The sequence below is a fragment of the Ornithorhynchus anatinus genome, chromosome 7 (genome assembly GCF_004115215.2).
Source record: "Ornithorhynchus anatinus isolate Pmale09 chromosome 7, mOrnAna1.pri.v4, whole genome shotgun sequence".
NCBI classification, from domain to species: Eukaryota; Metazoa; Chordata; class Mammalia; order Monotremata; family Ornithorhynchidae; genus Ornithorhynchus; species Ornithorhynchus anatinus.
In genome coordinates this window covers 67,977,531-68,000,069 of record NC_041734.1, presented here as the reverse complement: position 1 = coordinate 68,000,069, position 22,539 = coordinate 67,977,531, and the positions used below count along the sequence as shown (strand labels likewise).

The 22,539-nt window shown below is 52.7% G+C and overlaps 1 protein-coding gene across 4 annotated transcripts in view; it reads right to left on the bottom strand.

Annotated features, from left to right (window-relative positions):
• The window catches only part of PACSIN1 (protein kinase C and casein kinase substrate in neurons 1), a 33,877-nt gene extending 11,620 nt beyond the window's left edge, over positions 1-22,257 (bottom strand). Inside the window, exons 1-3 of one of the 4 annotated variants that reach the window (XM_029069322.2) lie at positions 22,168-22,240; positions 1,784-1,931; positions 750-878 (exon numbers count right to left, since the gene is read on the bottom strand). In XM_029069322.2, the coding sequence (XP_028925155.1) occupies positions 750-875 (126 nt within the window). In that variant the 5' untranslated portion in view covers positions 876-878; positions 1,784-1,931; positions 22,168-22,240. Of the gene's footprint in view, positions 1-749; positions 879-1,783; positions 1,932-5,715; positions 5,845-22,167 lie in introns of those variants that run through there. The other 3 variants (XM_029069320.2, XM_029069319.2, XM_029069321.2) reach the window with 3 other exon arrangements.
• Positions 22,258-22,539: the final 282 nt, after the last annotated feature.

Sequence of the window (22,539 nt, the reverse complement as noted above, 5' to 3'; positions counted from 1 at the left end):
GGCAGATGGAGGGCAAGCGTTAGGCCGGGGCGCCCTCTCGTGGTCCAGCACGCCCGGGTCTGACCCACCGCCAAGGGTGGCGAGGGTAGGTAGGCCTTTGGGAGGGGTAACTACCTGTGATTGTGAGTCCGGGAGGAGGGCTGGGGTGAAACTGAGACTGTGCATGTGTTTCTGCATGTGTGCCTAGGCAGCGTTCATGGGTGTGAACGGGTCTGTGTATCTAAGAGTGTGTATTTTGGGCAGGAGGAAGTGTGTCTGCCAACTCTGTTGGCCTGTACTCTCCTCGGCGCTTAGTTCGGTGTTCTGCATGTAGTAAGAGCTCATTAAATACCACTAATGATGATGACGAAGAGGGCGGGTCTGTGGTTTAAATGCAGAGGCACGCAGGTGCCTCTGCACACTGGTTGGACTCTCTTGGGGAATGTGGCTGCGTCTGAATCTGATTGCGTATGTGTGCGTGTGTTCATACGTGTGTGCACACGTGGGTGGGCATGTGGGTGTTTGTGCACGTGTGTGTGTGTGTGTGCGTGCGCAGTGGGAGGGTGATGAGATATGGAAGTAGGGAAGGAAGGTGCAGGGGTAGGGTGAGGGATGGAGAGTGAGGTGGGTAGGGGGTTCCAGGAGATTTGTCCAGCTGGAGGAGGGAATCACTGGGGTTGGAGGGAAGGAGTTGGGGGAGTAATGAGGAGGGGTGGGGCTTGGGAGGGGATGGGGGGTGAGGAGAAGGGAGCTGGGACAGAAAATCTCACCTCCCAGAAGCTATCGGTGGTCTCCTCCAGCCCTGGGGTGGCCTCCTCGTAGGAGCCAGACATGGTGCCAGGGGTCAGGGGCCCGGAGGGGCACTCGGTTGCTGCCAACAGAGCACTGGGACTCATTCACTGGAAAGGAAAAGGCAGTCGTGAGTCCAGGCCCAGCCCAGTGCAGATCAGCCCCAGCCCAGCTCCAGCATTTACAGCAGAGCGGTCTAGTGAAAACAAGCACGGCTTAGGGGTCAGAGGAACTGGGGTCTAATCCCAGATCTGCCATCGGTCTGCTGTGGGACCTTGGGCCAGTCACTTCACTTCTCTGGGCCTTAGTTTTTTCATCTGTAAAATGGGGATTAAATCCTACTCTCTCCTACCTAGGACTGTGAGCCCCATGTGGGCCAGGAACTGGGTCCCACCTGGTTCTCTTGTTTCCATCCCAGCACTTGGAACAGCACTTGACACATAGGCAGTGCTTAACCAGTACTATAATAAGAACAGTGACAATAATATCTTATCATTATTATGGTCATTATTGTTATGATTTAAGCTGCTTTTACCCATACCCAGGATAAGTGGGAAATGCAGCCTTGACCTCTGACCTCCCACCCAGCCAGCAGGAGGGAGCAGCCCTGGCTGGGGCGGGGGTCTAGATGAGGTGGGAAAGTCAATCAGTGGTACTTATCGAGTGCTTACTGTGTGCAGAGCACTGTACTAAGGGCTTGGGAGAGTACAATACCACAGAGTTGGTGAACATATCCCTGCCCATAAGGAACAAAAAGCTATCATTAAGAGCCCTGAGCTACAATGGGGGCTGATGGTCAGGGGAACAGGGGAGGCAGTGTGGCCTAGTGGAAGGGGCATGGAGTGGATTTCAAGCAACCCTGGGTCAATCCCAGTTCTGCCACTGGCGACTCAATGCCTGTTCTCCCTCCTCCTTAGACTGTGAGCCCCTTGTATCCATCCCGTACTTAGAACAGCGTTTTACACACAGTAAGCACTAGAGAAAAATTATAATAGTAATAATATTAAGTAGTTGCCTGTTGTGTCCGGGGCCTGAGCCTCAATCAGTGATGCTTGATTCAACTCTCGGAGTCAGACAGTTGTGGGGTGAGGAGTGGGTAGAGAGGGCAGCCGCTGCAGTTGTGGATATCCGTCACAAGGAAGAGCCGCTGGCCCCACCCCAAGCTGCCCACAGGAAAGGTAACAGAGAACATAAAATTGCTTTCTTCCTTGTTCCTCCTCCACTCTCAGCCCTGCTCCAGAGGGAGGTGGCGGAAGGGAAGGCAGGCCGGGCCGCAGGCTTCACAGCTGGGGACCTCCAGGGGGGTGGGACGGAGGGAGCTCATTGCCTCCACCTTTCCCCTGGGCTCTGGCCTAGGAGCTGGGTGGGAGAAAGAGCCGGGCCTGATATCCCAAGACATCTGAGACCCCTATCAGCTTCTCTTTGGCGGCTCTGGACTTGGATTGCACCGGGAGTGAGGGATGGACTGAGATTAGACACCAAGAAGTTATCTTGTAAGAGGTTAGCAAGGCATGAATGGAATGACCACTGCCTCCATGGATAGGGGAGGGCTTGTCCTGCCCACGATCTCAGCCTTCAGCTTTTCCTTCCACACTGAGCCAATAATTCCAGTGTGCAGGGCTGGTGGATGCCCTGCAGCTCTAACACCAATAGTTGACTTGGCCATGGCCCTCCCAGGGCCTCGGGATGCCCTGGAACTGCCACTTGGGTTCTTCCACGTGCAGGGAAGCTGAAGGAAGCATCCAGCTGTCCCCGGGATGCTCCAGGGGTGCTAGGGGAATTTTGAATCTAAGATCCCTCGATTTTGGGAGGAGCTCAGGGTTGTGGGGTTGTGAGGTGACAAAATACCCATGAAGGGGTATTTTGAGGGTTCAAATTGGGATTGGCCTCCTTCCACCCAGTAGGCTGGGTGATTTCCCAGAGTACCAGGTCTATCGAAGGAAAGATTTCCAGAGAACGGAGAGATTAGAGGTTGGACAGAAGTGGTGGTGCTCCCCACTTTGCCTCCAGAAAATTGCAAAACATATTTTTTTGCGGGGGTGTGGGTTTAAATGGTGCTTATTAAGCACTTACTTGTGTCAAGCACCATACTAAGCTCTGGGGTAGATACGAGATAATAGTTTTGGACGCATGGGACTCACAATCTAACGTTCACCTTGCTCCATAAGCCACCCTATAAGGGAAGGGAACACTCAATACACATGATAGAACAAAGTGAAAGTAAGCTGTTTGAGTACGAGTTTATTTCAAAGCTGAATTTCATTTTTCCTCCCCATCAGCAACTCAGGAGAGGGGCTGGCACATCTAGTTCTGGGGTCCGGACCTGGGACCCCTTGGTTGGGTGGTCTGGGGCTCTTGTGTGTGAAAAGGAGGGTTGATATTCATTCATCTATTCGATCAATTGTATTTATTGAGCGCTTACTGTGTGCAGAGCATTGTGCTAAGCTGGGGCACTGGCCCCTGACTAAGGCCAAGATGCTAGAGTTAGGCAGCCTCTCTCTTTCTATTTCTCTCACACACACACATACACACACACATACTCTCCACCCCTCCCCCACTCCTGCCTTTTAGAGCTCCGAGGCCTGGGGAGATCGAAGGAAATCGAAGGGTAGTAGCCGGGGCGTCCTGTCATCCCACTGTATCCTAGGCAGTCTGGTTTCAGGTGGCCCTTTGTCTTGTGCTGATACAAAACCAGTCACTTTTATATTTCTGTTTTCATTGGGGTTTTTTTAAGCATCAAGCTTCCCTCTGCTGTGTCTCCTGCTGCGAGTCCCCAGCTCAGACGTAATGCTAGGGCCCACCCGCCTCTGGGGGTTGGAGAGGAAATCTCCCAAATCTGGACCACGTTAATGCCGTCGCTCATCCTAGCCCTCCTAGTTACTGCATCAGCCTCCTTGCTGATCTCCCAACTTCCTTCCTCTCCCCACCCCAGTTCATATTTCAATCCGCTGCCTGGATCATCTTTCTACAAAAACGTTCAGGACATGTCACCCCCCTCCTCAAAAATCCACTTCCGTATCAAACAAAAACTCCTCGCCATTGGTTTTAAGGCACTCCGTCCCCTTGCCCTCTCCTATCTCACCTCGCTTCTCTCCTACAACCCAGCCCACACACTTCACTCCTCTGGTGCTAACCTTCTCACTGTGCCTCCATCTCGCCTGTCTCACCACCGACCCCTGACCTGTCTCGCCATCGACCCCTGACCCATTTCCTACCTCTGGTCTGGAATGTCCTCCCTCTTCAAATCTGCCAAACAATTACTGTCCTCCCCTTCAAAGCCTTAATGAAGGCCCATCTCCTTCAAGAGGTCTTCCCAGACTAAGCCCCACTTTTCCTCATCTCCCACTCCCTTCTGCATCGTCCTGACTTGCTCCCTTTGCTCTTCCCCCCTCTCCTTGCCCCACAACACTTATAATAATAGTGTTGGTATTTGTTAAGCGCTTACTATGTGCAGAGCACTGTTCTAAGCGCTGGGGTAGATAAAAGGGTCACGTGAGGCTCACAGTCTTAATCCCCATTTTACAGATGAGGGAACTGAGGCACAGAGGAGTTAAGCGACTTGCCCACAGTCACACAGCTGACAAGTGGCAAAGGCGGGATATGCATATATCTGTCATTTTACTTATTTATGTTGATGTCTGTTTATTTTTATTGATGTCTGTCTCCCCCCTTCTAGACTGTGAGCTCGTTGTGTGCAGGGATTGTCGCTCTTTATTGCTGTATTGTACTTTCCCAAGCGCTTAGTACAGTGCTCTGCACACAGTAAGCACTCAACAGATACGACTGAATGAATGAAAGGACCAACTGATGGGGTTGGGATGGCAGAGAAAGGTTCCAAGGTGGTCAAGCTGGGGTTTACTTCCACAAAATGACACCTCGGGTATCGCACTCGTGTGATGTCATACGCACTTCCTTGACTGTAATTGCGAGGTTTGTCGGGAGTCCCGCGGGTAACAACTAAGGCACCGAGGGCTGGCACGGGGTGGGCGGAAGGTTGCAGGTACTAAGAAATCCCGGCAGCCCCCAGGGACTTGGTCCGTAGCTCCCAACCCAATAGGGAGGCCTTGAAGACTCTTCTAGAACCTGCTGCGCTCGGGCTGTCCTGGAAAATCTCCATCCAGGGCTTGGGTCAGGTTGGGCCAGGCCCAAGCTCGAGACAGGACCAGGTTGGGGCCCGGCAGGGCCCAACTGAGTCCGGGTGAAGCCTGGCACCACCATATTCTAGCTCTGCTCAGGTTAGAAATGGACCCGGTGCTCACTTCCAGTAAGTCCTCCAGTGCTTTTGTGGGTGTCCCCACAAGCAGAGAATCACCAGCCTTGTATCTCACCCCTCAGGACACCCTTGGCCCAACACCCCCCTCCCCAGATAAACATAAGTGGGATTGGATTTGACTTTGTGACGGCTGACCCTGAAGGTCTGCCCCATTCAGTGGTCTCACAAGAGATGCTACGTCCCACCAACTAGATGTTTATGTTTTATAGTATTGTTTTAGACTGTTCTAGATTGCTCTAGACCGTAAGCTCGTGATGGGCTCAGAATGTACCTGCTAAATCTGCTATACTGCACTCTACCAAGCGTTCTGTAAAGTGCTCTGCACGTAGTAAGCGCGAATACAGTTGATCGAGTGCTTGATTATGGACCGGGAGGCTTCTAAGATAAATGCCGCAAAGGGACGGAAGAGGGGAAAGTCGGGAGCAGGAGTTGGGATCATCCAGGCCCATCCCTGCTCACTCGTCCTCTGGGCCTGGGAATCAAAGTCATGCTCTCCTTTCACCCACTGCAGCCAAATCACCCTCGCCCAGCCGGCCCTCACCCTCTCTGCACCGCCCCTGACCCTGGGAGGTCACCTTCCGCAGGTCCCGGGCCCCATCATCTTCCAGCCCTGGTCCACTCCTCTCCCAGCCTCGTTCTCCCACCGCCTTGCCGTTTGCTGACTGGGCACCTACCTGGGCCCGGCCGGGGGTGGTGGGGCCAAGGCCGCTGCTCCGTCTCCCTCCCCTGACTCCCCTCGTTGTCATAGCAGCAGCACCGAGGCCGGCTTCCGGCCGGGCCGGCAAGTGATGGCGGGGCCTCGGCAGCGGGGACCCCTCCCCGCTTCGTTTCCTTTCCTCCATCCATCCCACTCCTCCCTCCTGTAGTTCTCTCCCCCTCTTTCCCCTCTCATCCTCCTCCCTTCCTTCTTCCTCTCTCTCCCTCCTCCCCCACTTTGCTCCCACTCTCCAGCTCCTCCTGATGGTTTCCATGGCAACTGGGGAATGCTCCTGCATCACATTCCCCCCCTCCCCTCTGCTCCGGTCTGGCCTGGCTTCCTGCCACTAGGGAAGTGGGGTGGGGGGGCAAGGAAGGCAGCCTCTTCTACCTCTACTCCCCCTCCCAGCCCCCCAAAACATGTCCTTGTCTTCCACTTGATGATGATGATGGTAATTTGCTAAGGGCTTACTCTGGGTTCTATACGCTGGGGTAGATACAAGCTAATCAGCTAGGACACAGTCCCCGTCCCACAGGGAGCTCCCAGTTTTCATCCCCATTTTACAGATGAGGTCACTGAACCCCGGAGACGTTGCGTGACTTGCTCGAAGTCACACAGCAAGGCATGTGGCGGAGCCAGGATTAGAACCCAGCTCCTTCGGACTCCCAGGCCCGGGTTCTATCCGCTAGGCCATGCTGCTTCCGCTACATGGCACCTCTGCCATATAATCCCATTCATGTCCTCCGTACAGCACACACATGTAAGGAGTCACCCTCCCACACACACAAGCAGCTCCACACACATGAGTATGTAGAGATCAACAGTCGTATCCATCCATTCAGCACAGACTCCCCTGGCCGTACTCGACCTTCACCGCCGTCCCACTGTGTCTGGATGCTGCCTCTTAGACATCTCATGGTACGCATCTCTACATATATGCACATGCATGCCCTCGGGCTCCTAAAAAACGGACCCAAGCACAGACTGTCCTCTTGCAGAAGGGTTCCTTGGGTACCTTCTAATTGGTTGGGACCCCATGAACTTATAGAAAATTCCCTGTGGGCACGTGCTAATTCTAAACAGTCACCCACGAAACACACGCTAAACTGCCCTGGACTTGTCAGACTCATGTGCTAACCGTTCACAGGATTGCTTGTGCACATGCTAACTGCTTTCAAGATCATTTGTGCACATGCTGACTCTTCACAGGATCTCTTGTGTACATGCTAACCGTTCACGGGATGGCTTATGCACATATTAACTGTGATCTGGTCAGGGTGTGGTGCGGTAGGGTCTTCCTGTGCGGGAAGGGGGAGAGCAGAGTGGCATAGCGGATAATGCCTGGGAGTCAGAAGGACCTGGGTTCTAATCCCAGCACTGCCACTTGTCTGCCGTGTGACCTCGGGCAAGTCGCTTCACTTTTCTGCGCTTCCTCATCTGTAAAATGGGGATTAAGACTTGTGAGCCCAACGTGTCCAACTCAATTATCTTGTATCTTCTCCAGATCTCCGTACAATGCCTGGCACATAGTAAGCACCTAAGAAATGCCACAATTAGGAGGAGCAGCTACCAGGAGGACCAAGAAATCACTTTACTTCTCTGGGCTTCAGTTCCTCATCTGTAAAATGGGGATTGAGACTGTGAGCCCCACGTAGGACAGGGAATGCGTCCAACTCGATTTACTTGTATCCACTCCAGGAGTGTTTAGTACAGTGCCTGACGCATAGTAAGCGCTTAACAAATATCACCATTATTATTATTATTATGACTTAATTTCTCTGTGCCTCAGTTCCCTCCTCTGTAAAATGGGGTTGAAGATTGTGAACCCCATGTGGGACAGGGACTGCATTCAACCTGCAAACCTTTTACCCACCCCAGAACTTAGAAGAGTGCTTGACACAGAGTAAGCACTTAACAAATACTATCATCATCATCACCCTCAAGGGGCGACCTGAGGGGAAGCAGCCTAGACTGTGAGCCTGTTGTTGGGTAGGGATTGTCTCTGTTGCCCAATTGTACATTCTAAGCGCTTAATCCAGTGCTCTGCACACAGTAAGCGCTCAATAAATACGATTGAATGAATGAATGAATGATTGAATGAATGTGCTCTCTTTCCCCTAGGTCACAAAATGAGCACATATGAGCATATGAGCACAACGATCGAATGAATGAATGAATGAGTGAATGAATGTGCTCTCTTTCCCCTAGGTCACAAAATGAGCACATATGAGCATATGAGCACAAACCCACAGATTGATAGTAACAATCCAGCTGCCCCTGATCCCAAACCTTCCTAAAACAAAAGCAGGAGGAGAGGAGCACGGAGGGATGGGGGGAAGATGGACTTGACTGTCTCAGGCTGGACTGGGCCCCCAGATCCGGGACACAAAACCTGTCGGGGTCTGCGTAGAGTGCCTCAGGCCCACCACCTAAGGTCTCCATCCCAACACAGGCAGTCCATTTGCAGATCCAATTTTCTCTCCCCATGCATCCTAGGGATAGGGCATCCATCAGTCAGTCCATCGATCGTATTCACTGAATGTTTACTAGGTGCAGAGCACTGCACTTAGCGCTTGGGAGAGTACACTATAACAGACCCATTATAACCAGTTACGGTCAAAATCAACCGCACAACACTCTCCTCTTCATCATGGTCACCTTCCCACTATCCCTGGCGGTCGTCACCCCCCAGCGCCACCATGACCTTCATCGTCCCCACCACCGTCCCCATCACCACCATCACCAGCGTTACCACTGACACTACTCCCAGCCCCACGTCCCCCCCTACCCCGCCGAGCATTCATTCATTAATTCAACAGTATTTATTGAGCGCTTACTCTGTGCAGAGCACTGTACTAAGCGCTTGGAATGTACAAATCGGTAACAGATAGAGACAGTCCCTGCCCTTTGACGGGCTTACTGTCTAATCGGAGGAGAAAGACAGACAAAAACAATAGTAATAAATAGAATCAAGGATGCTGAGCATCCTCAGCATCACTGATTTGGGGACCACCTTCCCGTCATCCTGGATTTGCCACTGTGCCCAGCAAGTGACCCAGCCAAGGCCCCTCCCCTAGGGGAGATGACAGTTGGCGGCCTCACACCTACATCCAGGATTGGGTGCCCTGGCATCCCGGCAGGCGGGTAGCTGGGCGCTCTCCTGACATACCAGAGCCCGCATCCTGGGCACCAGCAGGCCCATCTGAGCGGCAGACACGACAGCACCGAGAGAAGCTCTCCTCCGCCAGTGCCCGCTTCACTGAAGGGGAAGAGGAATGCAGATGGCGGGGGGGCGGGGGACGAAGAGGATGTACAGACAGCCAGGAGGGCAGACTGAGCCCCCCAGCTCTTCAACCAGCCGGGTAGGGGGGCCCTGCCTCCGCCCCTTCTGCTCAGCGGGGCCTAGGTTACAGCTGACCAATCAAAGAAGACTTCTGCCAACGAGAAGGGATGCAAATCGAGGCTCATTTGACTAGCTAATCGCCATCATTAGAGCAGAGGATAATTAAGCTTCTCCAGCAATTCTTCCCAAAGGAGTGAGGAGTCTGGCTTCGCTCCGAGGTGCCGGGCAACCTCGGGGCTTTCTATCTCTGATCCAGCCTCCCTGTCCTGTCACGGAGCCCCCCGGCCCCACCTCGGACAACCCATTCTCGGTGGCTTAGAGACAGACTCCCCCCACCACCCTTCCCGACCTCACTGGTCTCCGGACCCCTGGGAAGCTGAGGTGTAAGAAAACTAAGAGTTGGAGGTGGGGGGGAAGGGAAGGGTGGGTGACGGTCACATGCACCGGACACACGCTCACACCCAGATTGGGGTCACCGACCAAGATGCTGGCAAACAACAAGGACGTGACAGGATATCTGGCTCGCGGGCGGTCCACGCTGGAAAATAGCCACAGGCCCCGGGTCTGCTCAGAAGGAAGGCCACACGCGCTGAATAGGAATATGCCTAGATCTGTTTGGGGAGGCTGGGAAGGAGGAGGAAAGGAAGTTTCAGGGCACGGTTGTGCCGGCAGATGGGAGAGTGGGTGAGATTCACTGGGGAAAGCTTTTGGGAGGATGTGGCCTTGCACTGATATGGAAAGGTAGGCAGGAGGAGTCGTGGGGAATAAAACGTGGGGACAGGAGCCGGGGAGGAAGCCCGGGAATGGGAGTGGGGAAGAAGGGTGGCTGGGAAGGGGATAATAATAATAATAACAATGTTGGTGTTTGTTAAGTGCTTACTATGTGCAAAGCACTGTTCTAAGCGCTGGGAGGATACAAGGTGATCAGGTGGTCCCACGTGGGGCTCACAGTCTTCACGCCCATTTTACCGTTGAGGTAGCTGAGGCCCAGAGAAGTGAAGTGACTTGCCCACAGTCACACGGCTGACAAGCGGCAGGGCCGGGATCTGAACCCCATGAGCTCTGACTCCCCAGCCCGGACTCTTTCCACTGAGCCATGCTGCTTCTCAGCAGACCAGAAGGTAGAGGACCGAACGCTTTACTGTGTGCAGAGCACTGTACTAAACGCTTGGGAAAGTATACTACAGTAATAAAAAGAGACAATCCCTGCCCACAATGAGCTCACAGTCTAGGGGCGGGGAGACAGACAGCAACACAAGTAAATAGACATCAATATAAATAAACAAAATTACAGATATATACGTAAGTGCTGTGGGGCAGTTAGAGGGAAGAAGAGCAATTGAGTTCAGTGCTGGGTAAATAATAATAGTAATAATAATAATGGTGTTTATTAAGCACTTACTATGTGTCAAACACAGTTCTAAGTGCTGGAGTAGATACAATTTAATCACTTTGGACACAGTCCCTGCCCCACATGGGGCTCACGTGGGCACGTCGGAAGGAGGACGGCTATTGAATCCCCATTTCACAAATGAGAAAACCGAGAAAGAGAAGTTAAGTGACTTGCCCAAGGTCACACCGCAGGCAAGTGGGAGAACTGGAATTAGAAACCAGGACCTCTGATACCCAGGTCTGTGCTCTTTCCACTAGGCACACTCCTTTTGGGACATAGTCCATGCTTAACCAACACTGCAATTATTACTATGACCATGGGGTGTGTTAAATGAGAAACGCAGCCTGAAGTGAATTTTTTTAGGAGGGCTTTGAGAAAGGGGAGGGATGAAATGATTGGTAAAGATGAAGGGGCAAGGTCTTCTAGGCTGGGGGAAGACATGTGAGCAGTGAATCTGAGGCAGGCGAATTCAGAACAAGGGACAATTGTAAGGTTTGCTTGTTTGTACCGTCTCATATTTCCTGACACGCATCCTATTCATTCACTCATCCACACCCACCAACGTGCATACACACACACTCCCACACATGTTTATTTACACATCTTCACACTAACAGCACACCGCTTTCATACCCCCTCACATTCATTCTCACACTCTTCCTTATACACCCACGCTCTCACATCTAATAATCAAGATAGCCTGGGATAAAGCCCTCACATATTTCCAAAAAAATTTTTAAAAAATCCCAATTCACCTGTCTCTTAACAGCCCTATCACGACCTGTCCCTGCTCTCACTTGCTCCGCTGGGATCAGCTAACAAGAAATTTTGCCTATTTCTGGAATGGCTTATTTCCGGAATGGTTCAACCAGTCCAGGCTATGATTTTTGACCAAGAGATTGTATCCCGAGGGATGCTTTCGGATTGTCCGGACAGTCTGCTGGATTGACAGTTGTGGCCCGTGAGCTTCCTCCCCATCCCTCCTCCAGTCTGCCTGGATTCTGGGATTGACCTAATGATCTCTAGGATGGAAGTAGGTTGGAGGACAGGGCTGGCTATTCATTCAACTGTTATTTATTGAGCGCTTACTGTGTGCACAGGACTGTACCAAGCGCCTGGGAGAGTTCGACACAACAATAAACAGTCGCTTTCCCTGCCCAGAACTAGCTCACAGTCTAGAGGAGCTATCGATCAGACGGACATGCTGGGGTGCACCCTGAGGCCGGGGATGAAGTTTGAGGCTCCGTAAACATCGTGTGGCTCAGTGGAAAGAGCCCGGGCTTGGGAGTCAGAGGTCATGGGTTCAAATCCTGGCTCTGCCACTTGTCAGCTGTGTGACTGTGGGCAAGTCACTTCACTTCTCTGGGCCTCAGTTCCCTCATCTGTAAAATGGGGATTAAGACTGTGAGCCCCACTTGGGGCAACCTGATTACCCTGTATCTCCCCCAGCGCTTAGAACAGTGCTCTGCCCATAGTAAGGGCTTAACAAATACCAACATTATTATTATCCCCCTGTCTGCACGGAGCAGTCTGCTCGCTCATTCATTCATTCTTTCATTCAATCATATTTATTGAGCGCTTACTGTGTGCAGAGCACTGCACCAAGCGCTTGGAATGCTCACACTCTAAGGGTGAACTGTGAACGTGTGGATGTGGGGCAGAAGTGGAATTTTCCATTAGAAAAAATCCTCTCCAAATAAGCCAGGCCCTAGATACACACACTCACACACACGTACCCTGACTTCATTCATTCAATCGGATTTATTGAGCGCTTAACTGTGTGCAAAGCACTGTACTAAACCCTTGGGAGAGTACAACTGCAAACAGGCACATTCCCTGCCCACAACGAGCTCACAGTCAAGAGGGAGCTCACAGTCTACCGCGACTGTAAGTTCCCTGTGGGCAGGGAATGTGTCTGCTAACTCTGCTGTACCGTACTCTCCCGAGCGTTCAGTACAGTGCTCTGCACACAGTAAGCATTCAATAAATATCATCGATTAAAAAACCCACTCTTCCTCTCCAGAAGCATCATCCCTATACACATCCATGCTATTCCACTGGGTAGTTGGTCACAAACTCCTAGGTCCACCCTCTCTTTCTTTCAGGGCTTCCTCTTCTTTCCAGGAGGAGAGACAGGAAGTGGTGGGGGGGGGGGTGTTTCTTTCCTGCCTCTAGGGCCGGGATCTTCTGTTCCATTTGAGAAGAAGCGTGGCCTCATGGATAGAACACGAGCCTGAGAGTCTCCTTTTAATCTCAGCTCCGTCACTTGTCTGCTGTGTGACCTTGGGAAAGTCACTTCACTTTTCTGGGCCTCAGTTCCCTCATCTGTAAAATGGGAATTGAGACTGTGAGTCTCACGTGGGACAGGGACTATGTCCAACCTGATTTGCTCGTATCCACCCCAGCTCTTAGTACAGTGTCTGGCACTTAGTAAGGGCTTAACAAATACCCTAATAATAATAATTTCTTAACTTCTCTGAGCCTCAGTTACCTCATCTGTTAAATGGGGATTAATACCGTGAGGCCCATCAATCGATCGATCATATTTACTGAGCACTTACTGTTTGCAGAGCATTTTACTAAATACAGAGCATTTAGTACCGGCACATAGTAAGCACTTGACAAACTTGAGGCCGGGCCTTTGTCTTTACCTCTGGGCTACTCTTTTTAAGTCCTTAGTTTAATGTTCTGCACACAGTAGGGGCTCCAGAAATCCTATGGATTGACCGATTGATTCTTCTCCCCCCACCCCTCATTCCTTTCATTCAATTCATTCATTCAATGGCATTTACTGAGAGCTTATTGTGTGCAGAGCACTGTGCTGGGCAATTGGGAAAGTACAATACAACAATAAACAGTGACATTCCCTGCCCACAACCAGCTCACAGTCCGAGTGGGGGAAACTTGTCTCTCTGGCTTTCACACTCTCCAAAGCCTCCTCCCCATTGCCCCAAAACCTCACTCTACCTCTTCCCCTGGGAAACCCCTTCTGCCTCCCCCTACCAGGAGAACTGGAGGGTGTCAGAGGGGTGAGTCAGAAGTCAGGGTCAGTTCCCACCCCCAAAATGGGGGCTTCACCCTCTCCCCCACCATCTGTCCATTCTAAGGGACCACTCTGCCCCACCCCCAAGTGACTCCAGAATTAAACTAACCCCAGTGACCCGTGGTTGACCCCCCTCTCCGGAGCGGGGCAGCAATGAGATCTGGATAATGCCCAGTTTCCCCCCTGCCCGTTGCTGTTACCCCTTATCTGGTAGAGTGGCATCACCCAAACACCTGGGGGATGTCTGAGCAGTCTGCAGGCAGGGGATAAAAAACACTCAGAGTTCAATCATGCTGATTTGCATGTTGTTGGCCTGCCAATTTATCTGCATTTGCATGCTCTCTATTTGTCGCATAAGGACTTCAGAATCTGCCCTGCTCACTCCCCCAGTCTCCTGTTCCGCTCCTCCCAAAGAGCTGACCAATCTAGCTTGGGAACGCTCTTCGCTGGGCCCGAACACTGATAGATTCAGTGTTCGGACAGATAGAACAAGAACACTGCCCTGGGAGGGTTGTGAGCGCCGCCCCGGGAGGACCGAAGGCCGAGCTGTCAGAGCTCAGGGCCGGAGTGACTTGGGGAGATGAGCAGCGTGGCTCAGTGGAAAGAGCACGGGCTTTGGAGTCAGAGGTCATGGGATCGAATCCCGGCTCTGCCACTTGTCAGCTGTGTGACTGTGGGCGAGTCACTTCACTTCTCTGCGCCTCAGTTCCCTCATCTGTAAAATGGGGATGAAGACTGTGAGCCCCACGTGGGACAACCTGATTCCCCTGTGTCTACCTCAGCGTTTAGAACAGTGCTCGGCACATAGTAAGCGCTTAACAAATACCAACATTATTATTATTATTATTAGATAAAGGTGAAGGGCCAGAGCAGGGTCCAAGCACGCTCCCTCGCCAGAGGTCTGAGAGAGTCAAGGCTCTGCCCCACCATCTTTCTTCGGAACGCCAAATGGCCTAAACAAGCCTGGTCGATCAGCAAAAAGGCCAGGGACTCGGGCCCGGGCTTAAGGCAGAGGAGACCAGCAGCAGCCAAGATGGGGGTGGAGTCTACCTGGCAACATGAATTAAAAATACTTCATCATCTACTGGTCTGGCCTAAACATCTTGGATCTACCCCATTGCTTAGCACAGCACTTGGCATCTAATCTGCACTTATCCGTACGGCCAGGGGGTGAGAGACCATTGAGAAAGCTCCTTTCGAGACCCTAGTTTATGATTGAGGAAACTGAGATCTGGAGCATTTTGAGACTGCTGATGAAGCAGGAGAAGGGCATAGGTCTGGAAGTCAGAAGACCCGGGTTCTAATCCTGGCTCTGCCACTTGCCAGCTCTGTGATCTTGGGCAAATCACTTTAACGTCTCTGGTCCTCATTTTCCTCATTTATAAAATGGGGATTCAGTACCTGGTCTCTCTTTCTGCCTCTCTCCCTACATATATATAATATTTATTCATTCAATCATATTTATTGATTTCATATATATATATATATGTATATATATATATACTCCAAGCACTGTTTGTTCTAAGCAGTGGAGTAGATACAAGTTAATCAGGTCAAACAGTCTAGGATGTGAGCCCAAGTGGGACAGAGACCATATCCAATCAATCAATCATATTTATTGAGCCCTTACCGTGTGCAGAGCAAAGTACTATGTGCCTGGGAGAGTACAATATAACAATTATAACAATCACAGTCCCTGCCCACAACGAGCTTACAGTTCGATGGGGAGCTTACAGTCTAAATAGCATATACTTACCCCAGTGCTTGGCCACATAAGTAAGCGCTTAGCAAATACCACTATTATTATTGCTATTATTATTATTAGAAGCAGAGCCCGCAGCCCCAGGGTGGAGGGATGCTGCTCGGGAAGCAGCATGGCGTAGAGGGTAGAGCACGGGCCTGGGAGTCAGAAGGTCACGGGTTCTAATTCCGGCTCCACCACTTGCCTGCTGTGTGACCTTAGGCAATCTGCTTCACTTCTCTGTACCTCAGTTATCTCATCTGGGAAATGGGGATTGAGACCGTGAGCCCCATGTGGGACAGTGAGCGTGCTCAACCCGATTTGCTTTATCCACCCCAGCGCTTAGCACAGGGCCTGACACACAGTAAGTGCTTAGCAAATGCCACAGTTAATAGTATTATTATTATTAGGGATGGTGGACAGAGTCGGAGAGGAGACAGAGGGGAACCGGGTTGGGTAGTAAGGTGCACCGATATCCAAGTTACGGCAGCCTGACACCCAATGCCCGGCCGCCGGCGGCAGCAGGCCGCCGTGGTGTCGGATGGAGCCGGATAGCACGGACACCGGACACCTGGAAGAGAGGGAGAGTTACAGGGCGCCCAGGCCTCCCCAGGCTCCGGAGAGAAAGCGATGATAAAGGGCCGCTGAGAGAGTAGTTCAAAGGCCGCTTTGGGGACGGCCCGGCCCGGCCCGACAGCCGGGAGAGGGGCGAGCCCAGGGTCGCCAGTATGGGAGAGGAGGGAAGGGATCTGGGCTGGAGGGAGCGTCTACTTGGCCCCAGACGCGGCAAGTCCCATCCTGTCCCACCAGAGGCGGTCACGTGAGGAAGCCGCTGCGGATCTCAACCGGCCTTGTTTACCGTCGTTTGGGGAGGGCACCACTGTGTGCTCTCCCGCCCCTGCTAGGCAAGTTCCGGGTCTGCCACTGGGCCGTGGGCTAGAATCAGCCTGTCAGGCCCAGCTCCTGGGATGCGCGAGACCTGACCCCTACTGCCAGCTAGGCCCCTTCCGTCCTTAAGTGGTCAGGGTGGAGGGGACGGTCATTTCCCCTTTTAAATCTCCTTTTCAGAGGGGGGTAACTCCGCCCCCCCAGGATTGGTGGAGAAGCAGAGCCCCAAACCAAGAAGTAAATCTACGTTTACCCCTAGGGTTGGTTTCCATTGCACGGGCAGCTGCCCCACACTGGATTCAGCTTGGGCCTCGGAGGGCGTTTAAAGGGGCTTCACTCCCTTTACCTGAGCTCCCAAAAAACGTACAATCAATCAGTTTAGGACTGGACCCTGAATGTTAGGTGGAGGTTGGGCTCTGGCTGGGGAGAGTCCTGAAAAATCAATCATTTATTGAGCTCTTACTGGGTGCAGAGAACTGAACTAAGCACTTGGGAGAGTACGATGAAATACAAATGGACGCGATCCCTGACCACAAAGAGCTTACAGTCTAGTGGGGGAGACAGATGTTAATATAAATAAATAAAAGACGATATGTACGTAAGAGCCCTGTGGGGCTGGGAGGGGGGATGAATAAAGGGAACAAGTCAGGATGACACAGAAGGGAGTGGGAGAAGAGGAAAGGAAGGCTTAGGCCAGGGATCGGGGCTTCCGGCTGTGGAAGGAAGACCGCAAGAGGCCCGGGGGTGAGCCTGAGGGACGATGGATACAGGTTACCATGGTTACCATGGGACTATTCATTCACTCATTCATTCGATCGTATTTATTGAGCACAGAGCACTGTACTAAGCAGTTGGAAAGTACAATTCAGCAATAAAGAGAGTCAATCCCTGCCCACAATGGGCTTACGGTCTAGAAGGGGGGGGTGGAGACAAGCATCAAAACAAGTTAACAGGCAGCAAGAGCATCAATATAAGTGAATAGAATTATAGATATATACACGTCAAAACAAATAAACAGGGATTAATATTGAATAAATAGAATTATAAATATGTACATCTATACACAAGAGCTGTGGTGCGGCGGGGGGTAGAGCAAAGGGAGCAAGTCAGGGCGATTGGGAGGGGAGGGGGAGTCGAAGAAAAGGGGGACTTAGTCCGAGAAGGCCTCTTGGAGGAGATGAAGGGCTTTGAAGGGGGGAAGTGTGATGGTTAAGTGGATTTGAGGAGGGAGGGCATTCCAGGCCAGAGGTAGGAAGTGGGTTAGGGGTCGACAGAGGGACACGCAAGGACGAGGCACCGTGAGAAGGTTAGCACCAGAGGAGCAGAGTGTGCAGGCTGGGCTGTAGAAGGAGAAAAGGGAGGTGAGATAGCAGGGGGCAAGGGGATGGAGAACTTTGAAGCCAATAGTGAGGAGTTTTTGCTTGTTATGGAGGTTGATAGGTAACCACTAGAGATTTTTAAGGAGTGGGGTGACGTGCCCAGAACGTTTCTGTAGAAAGATAATCCGGGCAGCAGAGTGAAGTATAGACGAAGTGGGGAGAGACAGGAGGTTGGGAGATCAGAAAGGAGGCTGAGGCAGTAATCCAATCGGGATAGGATGAGTGATTGTACCAGCTTGGTAGCCGTTTGGATGGAGAGGAAAGGGCGGATCTTGGCAGTGTTGTGAAGGTGAGACTGGCGGGTTTTGGTGATGGATTGGATGTGTGGGGTGAAAGAGAGAGCAGAGTCAAGGATGACACCAAGGTCGTGGGCTTGTGAGACAGGAAGGATGGTAGTGCCGTCCACAGTAATGGGGAAGACTGGGAGAGGACAGGGTTTGGGAGGGAAGATAAGGAGCTCTGACTTGGATGTGTTGAGTTGTAGATGGTAGGAGGACATCCAAGTAGAGATGTCCTGAGGGCTGGAGGAGATGTGAGCCTGGAGGAAGGAAGGGAGAGAGAACAGGGGAAAAAATATAGATTTGGGTATCATCCGTGTAGAGATGATAGTTGAAGCTGTGGGAGTGAATGAGTTCACCAAGGGAGTGACTTTAGATGGAGAATCGAAGGGGATCAAGAACTGAAGTTTGAGGAATCCCTACAGTTAGGGGATGGGAGGGGGAGAAGGATCCCTCAGAGGAGACGGAGAATGACCGACCAGAGAGATAAGAGGAGAACCGGGAGAGGACGGAGTCCGCGAAGCCAAGGTTGGATAAGGTGTTGAGGAGAAGCTGGCAAGAGGGGTCAGGCAGCAGGAGAAAGGAGGGCTCTTCCAGCCTACTGCCCCAGGGAGTCCCCTATGGACTGTGAGCTTGTTGTGGGCAGGAATGTGCCTGTTCGTTGTTCTATTGTACTGTCTCAAGTGCTTAGTACAGTGCCTTGCACACGGTAAGCACTCAATAAAAACGATTGACTGGATCGATGAATGAATGATCTCTCTCCATCCTCTTCCTGATTGATACCCCCAGAGCTTTCTCAATAAATATGTTCGATTGATTGATTTGCAGTTTCCCAGCACGGCTTAGTGGATACAGCTTGGGCCTGGGAGTGTGAAGGACCTGGGTTCTAATCCCAGCTCCTCCACTTGTCTGCTGTGTGACCTTGGGCAAATCAGTTCACTTTTCTGTGCCTCAGTTCCCTCATCTATAAAATGGGGATTAAGACTGTAAGCCCCACATGGGACACAGACTGGGTCCAACGTGCTTAGGTTGTATCTACCTTAGTGCTTAGGTCACTGCCTGACACATAGTAAACGCTTAGCAAATATCTTCAAAAAAAGTGCCAAAGAAGTTCCAGATGCATCAGAGATTGTTTCCTGAGGTTAAGGTTACGGACAGACCAGCTGGGCTCTGCTCAGCCACACGGTTTCCCTGCTGGTGATCTGGATCTCTTGGGCTGCTGGTGGAAAGGAGAGGAGCTGGAGGTGGTGGAGAGGCAGAGACCGGCTGCTCTGCTGGGCATCCCAACACCCTGGTGAGGAGCTGTTATCTCGGGCCACCCAGAGGTAAGGGATTAGAGGCAGTCACACTTTCACTCCTCAGCCCAGCGTGGCCCCTGGCACTCTCACCCTGTCGTAGACCGGCACTGGGCATGTGCACCTAGCCCCACACTGGACACTAGGCTTTCCTGCCCCGTTACGCTCTGGTCCGGGGCACGGACAGGCCAGGGGCAGTCACCCGCGTGCTCACTTCCTTACTCTGCACAGAGTAAGTAAATACGACTGATTGATTGAGCTTTTCCACCTGAGATGGGGGAGGTGAGGTATCAGGGAGACTCCCTGCTGTGGTGTAACACCCACATTGCTCCATCCTGGGGGCCCAAGAGACCACCCCCGGCCCCCACCTCCCTCCTCCTACCTAAATCTAAACTCACCCATCATGTAGTCCCCGCTGTCTTCTTCAGCTAGACTGCAAGTTCGCTGTGGGCAGGGAACGTGTCTACCGACCCTCTTACCGTGTACTCTCCCAAGTATTTAGTAGAGTGCTCTGCACCCAATAAGCGCTCCATAAATACCACTGATTAATTGATTGATTGATTCAGCTCCCTCCCTGATCTTCCCTAGCCTGACGTCTTTGCTCACCACTCTGCAGACATCATCCTTGCTGGAGGTCAATCATGATTTCCTCATGGCTGGGAGGGGCGCCTCCTCCCAACCTCCTCCACCTTTAGCATTCAACCCTCCCGGGTACCCTTTTCCAGCCTTGGTTTTCATGGCGCTGGCACAATTTGGGTCTCCTCTTATTTTTCTAATCTGTCCATCGGGAGGCTACACCACCACCTCCTCCCCTTCTCTCAGCTCAGTGTGATTTTCTTCCCAAGGCCGGGGGCCTCCTTACCTCTCTCATGGGAGTTTATCTGATCTTCTAACACTGGAACCGGTACAAATGACCCTAGATTCTTCCTCTATGCTTGACCTAGCCCTTCTAGTCCAGAATCTCCCCCTGCCTCCAGGATGACTCTGGTCCCCGCCCTCCCTGGAGTTCCCATTAATGTGGGCAGACGTGCACCCCAAACCCCGAACCTCAGGGCCATCTTTGCCGCCTCTGGTTTTCACGGATGGGTTACCAAATCCAAGAATTTCCTTCTCCTTCAACTGCTCAGTTCTGCCCATTCCACCTTAACCCCTCTGCCAAGTTCTGGGACCAGTCTCCAGTCCCCTCCTGCTTAGACTTCCGGGCTCTTTAATTCTAGTCTTTTCCCATTCCCAGCATCCTGCACTCTGGGCCTAAAATTGCCCTCCAAAACTGCTCTTTCAACCATGACCTTCAGCTCCTCCTCCCTGGCCCCTGCCTCTCTCCAGCTCAAACACAAGATCCCGACTGGTACCTTAACCTTCTCCCCCGCTATTGTATTTGTATTTTTGTTTATTTATTTAGTGCTTACTATGAGTGGAGCACTGTACTAAGCACTGGAAGAATACAACAGAACTAGCAGACATGTCCCCCGCCCATAACAAGCTTACAATCTAGAAGGGGAGAGAGACATTAATATGAAAGAAGGGCATTAATATGAAGGGCACATAGTCTTAATCCACATTTTACTGATGAGATCACTGAGGCAAAGGGAAGTTAAGTGACTTGCCCAAGGTCACATAGCAGACAAATGGAGGAGCCGGGATTGGAGTCCGGGTCCTCTGACTCCCAGGCCCGTGCTCTTTCCACTAGGCCTCGCTGCTTCTCTAGATTGTAAGCTTATTGTGGGCAGGGAACACGTCTTCCGACTCTGTTATATTGTTCCCTCCCAAGTGCTTAGTACAGTGCTCTGCCCACAGTAAGCGCTCAGTAAATACCACTGACTGACTTAACAACTCCCTGAGCCTGCACCTTCCGTTTCAGCCCAACTGACTTCCTGAAAGTATTAGCCCCAATCCCCAATCCTCCCTCTTCTGCAGGGCCCTGACCAAATAGATCATGGGCCCGGGAGTCAGAAGGTCACGGGTTCTAATCCCCACTCCGCCACTGGTCTGCAGTGTGACTTCGGGACAAGTCCCTTCACTTCTCCGTGCCTCGGTTCCCTCATCTGTAAAATGGAGCTTGAGACTGGGAGCCCCATGTGGGACAGGGACTGCGTCCGACCCGCTCGTATCCACCTCGGCGCTTAGTACAGTGCCTGGCACACAGTAAGCGCTAAACGAATAGCACCATTATTATTATGATGCCCAGAACGGAGCCCCCCGCTCCTGGGCCCCCCTACTGCCTCCCCCGGCTGCTCCCTTCCAGCATCCCAGAGCCGGCTGGGATGATCCCGGCTCGGTCCCTTATCAGCTGTGTGACTTTGGGCGAGTCACATGCCTCAGTTCCCTCATCTGTAAAATGGAGATTAAGACTGTGAGCCCCACGTGGGACAACCCGATTACCTTGTAACTACCCCTGTGCTTAGAACAGTGCTTGGCACATAGTAAGTGCTTAACAAACGCCATCATCTTGGCGGGAGAGAGGACTGGGGCATTTGACGATCCTACAGGATTGGGGGGGGATGTGAGGGACAGGGGGAGGAGGGAAGGACGACGACAGTGCGCTTGAAGCCCCCTGCTCCCCTCCTGGTGAGTGACCCCAGTATCTTGTCGTCCCCCCCCCCCCCAGTGTCCCCTCTGCCCTCCACCCCTTGGAGGCCGGGTCAATGTCACGACAGGAATCCCGGTCGCCCCTGGCCCTTGACAGAACACGATCCGGCCTTCAATGCTCCAACTGCAGAGGGGGAGTGTGGATGGAGTGGGGGGTCTCTGGTTTAACCGACCCCCGGGGCCCACCTCCCATCTCTGACCCCCTCCCTCCACCTCCCGGGTGACCGCAGAGCGGGAGAACCCAGGTGTCCTTGCTGTCCCCATTTGGGAGGGGGCCCAACCCGGGTTCCCCAGGTTTCGGCCTAGCAGTCCCCTCCCCAGGTACACACACAGACACACACGAGGGGGGTTTCGCGAAGACCCTCCAGGATCGGTTGACCCCCAAGGCCCATCCGGGCTTGAGGGCTGATGGGGAGAGGGGCTCCTTCTGCCCCCTCCCCTCTGGCCGGAGGGCGGCCGGGCCAAGGACCGGTCACTTACCTGAGCCGGCCTCCGGTGGGTCCCGGCTGGTCCTTCCCGGTCCTGGGTTCCCCCGGCTCCCGGGTCCTCGACTGGGGGGGAGGGATGGAGGACTGGGCCGGGGGGGGCGGGGGGCCGGCCCGGGGGAGGATCAGCGGCCGGATCAGAGGAGATTTTATTTTTAGCCACCAATCCGGGACCGGCCGCCGCTTGACGCGCCCAAGGGGGCGGAGAATCCCTCCCGCCCCCCATCCTGCTCTCCCCCGGGCACCCCCGCACGATCCCTGACCCCTCAACCCCCTCTCCGCTTCCAGCCCCCACCCCTCGACCACCCGCATCCACCCGCATCCTGCCCTGCCAGACCCCAGGCCTCTTCCCTGTCTTAACCAGCAC